Source organism: Pteropus vampyrus, unplaced genomic scaffold (genome assembly GCF_000151845.1).
Source record: "Pteropus vampyrus isolate Shadow unplaced genomic scaffold, Pvam_2.0 Scaffold8171, whole genome shotgun sequence".
In the NCBI taxonomy this organism is placed as follows: Eukaryota; Metazoa; Chordata; class Mammalia; order Chiroptera; family Pteropodidae; genus Pteropus; species Pteropus vampyrus.
The window spans coordinates 2,723-4,924 of NW_011896952.1; the positions used below are offsets into that span (position 1 = coordinate 2,723).

At 36.2% G+C, this 2,202-nt stretch overlaps 1 protein-coding gene and 1 non-coding gene across 2 annotated transcripts in view; both read left to right on the plus strand.

The window, feature by feature from the left end:
- The window catches only part of LOC105310648 (E3 ubiquitin-protein ligase TRIM69-like), a 3,959-nt gene extending 2,474 nt beyond the window's left edge, over positions 1–1,485 (plus strand). Inside the window, exon 2 of the mRNA XM_011386793.2 lies at positions 887–1,485. Coding sequence (XP_011385095.1) covers positions 985–1,428 — 444 coding nt within the window. The 5' untranslated portion in view covers positions 887–984 and the 3' untranslated portion in view covers positions 1,429–1,485. The remainder of the gene's footprint in view (positions 1–886) is intronic.
- Positions 1,486–2,070: 585 nt separating this feature from the next.
- Positions 2,071–2,189, plus strand: LOC111734866. The gene has a single exon (XR_002778612.1). It is a non-coding gene; the product is annotated as a 5S ribosomal RNA (ribosomal RNA).
- The last annotated feature ends 13 nt before the right edge of the window (positions 2,190–2,202 follow it).

The following is a 2,202-nucleotide window of genomic DNA, read 5'->3' on the forward strand; positions in this document are numbered from 1 at the left end:
TCTTTATTTAGAAATTCTTTTTAATACTGATGCCCCTTGATTCGTCTAAACGAATGCTTGTCAAGTTACTTGTGACAAAAGACCAGTTTTTAAAATCACAACCTGCCATGGACTGATATGTTTGTAGAATAAAATATAAATCAATTACTTGAAAAAGTGGAATTAAAAAAAAAAACAGATTACAAAGTGCGAGTTCAGTTTTTTAATTATTAGATTCAACTGACATAAAATTATTCTTTCGGATTGCTAACGTATCTAAGAGTTTACTCTTAAATTCTTTACTCTCTTGTCCCAGACTGGTAACCACACAGTTTGTGGACCACATTCTGATTAGCAGCACATAAACCACTTCAGAACTCAAAAGTCTCATTATCTATTAAACCAAATATAAACTTCTCACCATTATCCTCTAAAAACTGTACCAGTTAGCTTACCTGCCTCTAACAGGCAGCTCGTTCTTTCCACATAAGCTACTGTTTCTAGCCTATTCGTTTTTTGCTTCTGTTTACTCAAAGCATCCTGAATATATCTTAGTTATATCATAACTGAAATACATACTGTCCTTAGAAAGCTTTTATAGGACAAACTTACCTAATCGGTACCTCTTCAGCATTTGTATTTTCTTATATTTACCAGTACAGATATATATTATTTGTATTGTTTTCTTCATTAGAACATAAATTGCTTCAGAGTAAAGTTTGATTTTTTTACCATAAATATAAAAATGTCTACAATATAGCCACAAGGTATATAAGTTAACTACCTGCCTAAAAGTATATGTGCATGAGGGAGATAATGTACTGCTGTCTATGTAACTGCCTTTTACTATGGGAATTTGCATTCATCCCTTTTCTCTCGTGCCCTGCTTTCTCTTATTTCTTACTAGGCCTATCTCCATTAACTCTGGACCCTAAAACAGCTCACCCAAATTTGGTGCTCTCCAAAAACCGAACCAGTGTGTGGCATGGTGACATTAAGCAGGTAATGCCCGATGATCCAGAAAGGTTTGACTCAAGTGTGGCTGTGCTGGGCTCAAAAGGCTTCACATCTGGAAAGTGGTATTGGGAAGTAGAAGTAGCAAAGAAGACGAAATGGACAGTTGGAGTTGCCAAAGAATCTATCATTCGGAAAGGCAGCTGTCCTCTAACTCCTGAGCAAGGATTCTGGCTTTTAAGACTAAGGAACCAAGCTGATCTAAAGGCTCTGGATTTGCCACCTTGCAGTCTGAAATTGACTAACAACCTCAACAGGGTGGGCATATACCTGGATTATGAAGGAGGGCAGGTGTCCTTCTACAATGCTAAAACCATGGCCCACATTTATACTTTCAGTAGTACTTTCATGGAGAAACTTTATCCCTACTTCTGCCCTTGCCTTAATGATGGTGGAGAGAATAAAGAACCATTGCATATCTTACATCCACAGTAATTAGTCATACTATGGTGTAAATTCAAGGCATTATTAAAGAGGTATTGAAATAGTTTACCAGTCTCACTGGTTTCTCTTCCCAATTTATGGGTAACTCTGGAATAATGAAAAGAGGATTCACAAATTCAATTCCATTCTCACTGTCCTAAGTGGATTTCACTAGAACCTTTTAAGATGTCATTCTAAATCACTGGGGTCTTCTATGACACAGGAGCTTATCTCATGAGGGTGATCATCTTGCTATTGTTACTGGAGCAAACTACGACTTGAGTTTGAGATGCTTGGGAACTCTTTTCAAACGTGCCCAGAAATCGTATTATGCTGTCATTATTCTCCAACATAATGACTCTTAATAGATGCATTTTCAGATGTATACTCTTCTTCTTATTTAAATTTTTTAAATATAAAATGTGCAACACATTTCTAGAACTCGTTACTATAATTTGAAGGAAAAAAAAAAAAAAACTGCTCCAGAGATTTAAAGAAAAGAAATAGAAAATGGTCTGGGCCAGTTTATAATCTTGTTTTGAATTCTCTCAAGATACTTTTTAGTTCAGTGATTCTCTGAACTCTTTCTCATCTCTTTTTCTTGATTTATCTATATATGCGGGCACTTGTTTTTCTGTATTCAAATACATTTAAGTCTATGGCCATGCCACCTTAAATGTGCCCGATCTCATCTGATCTCGGAAGCTAAGCAGGGTTGGGCCTGGTTAGTACTTGGATTGGAGACCACCTAGGAATACCAGGTGCTGTAGGCATTAAAAAAAAAAA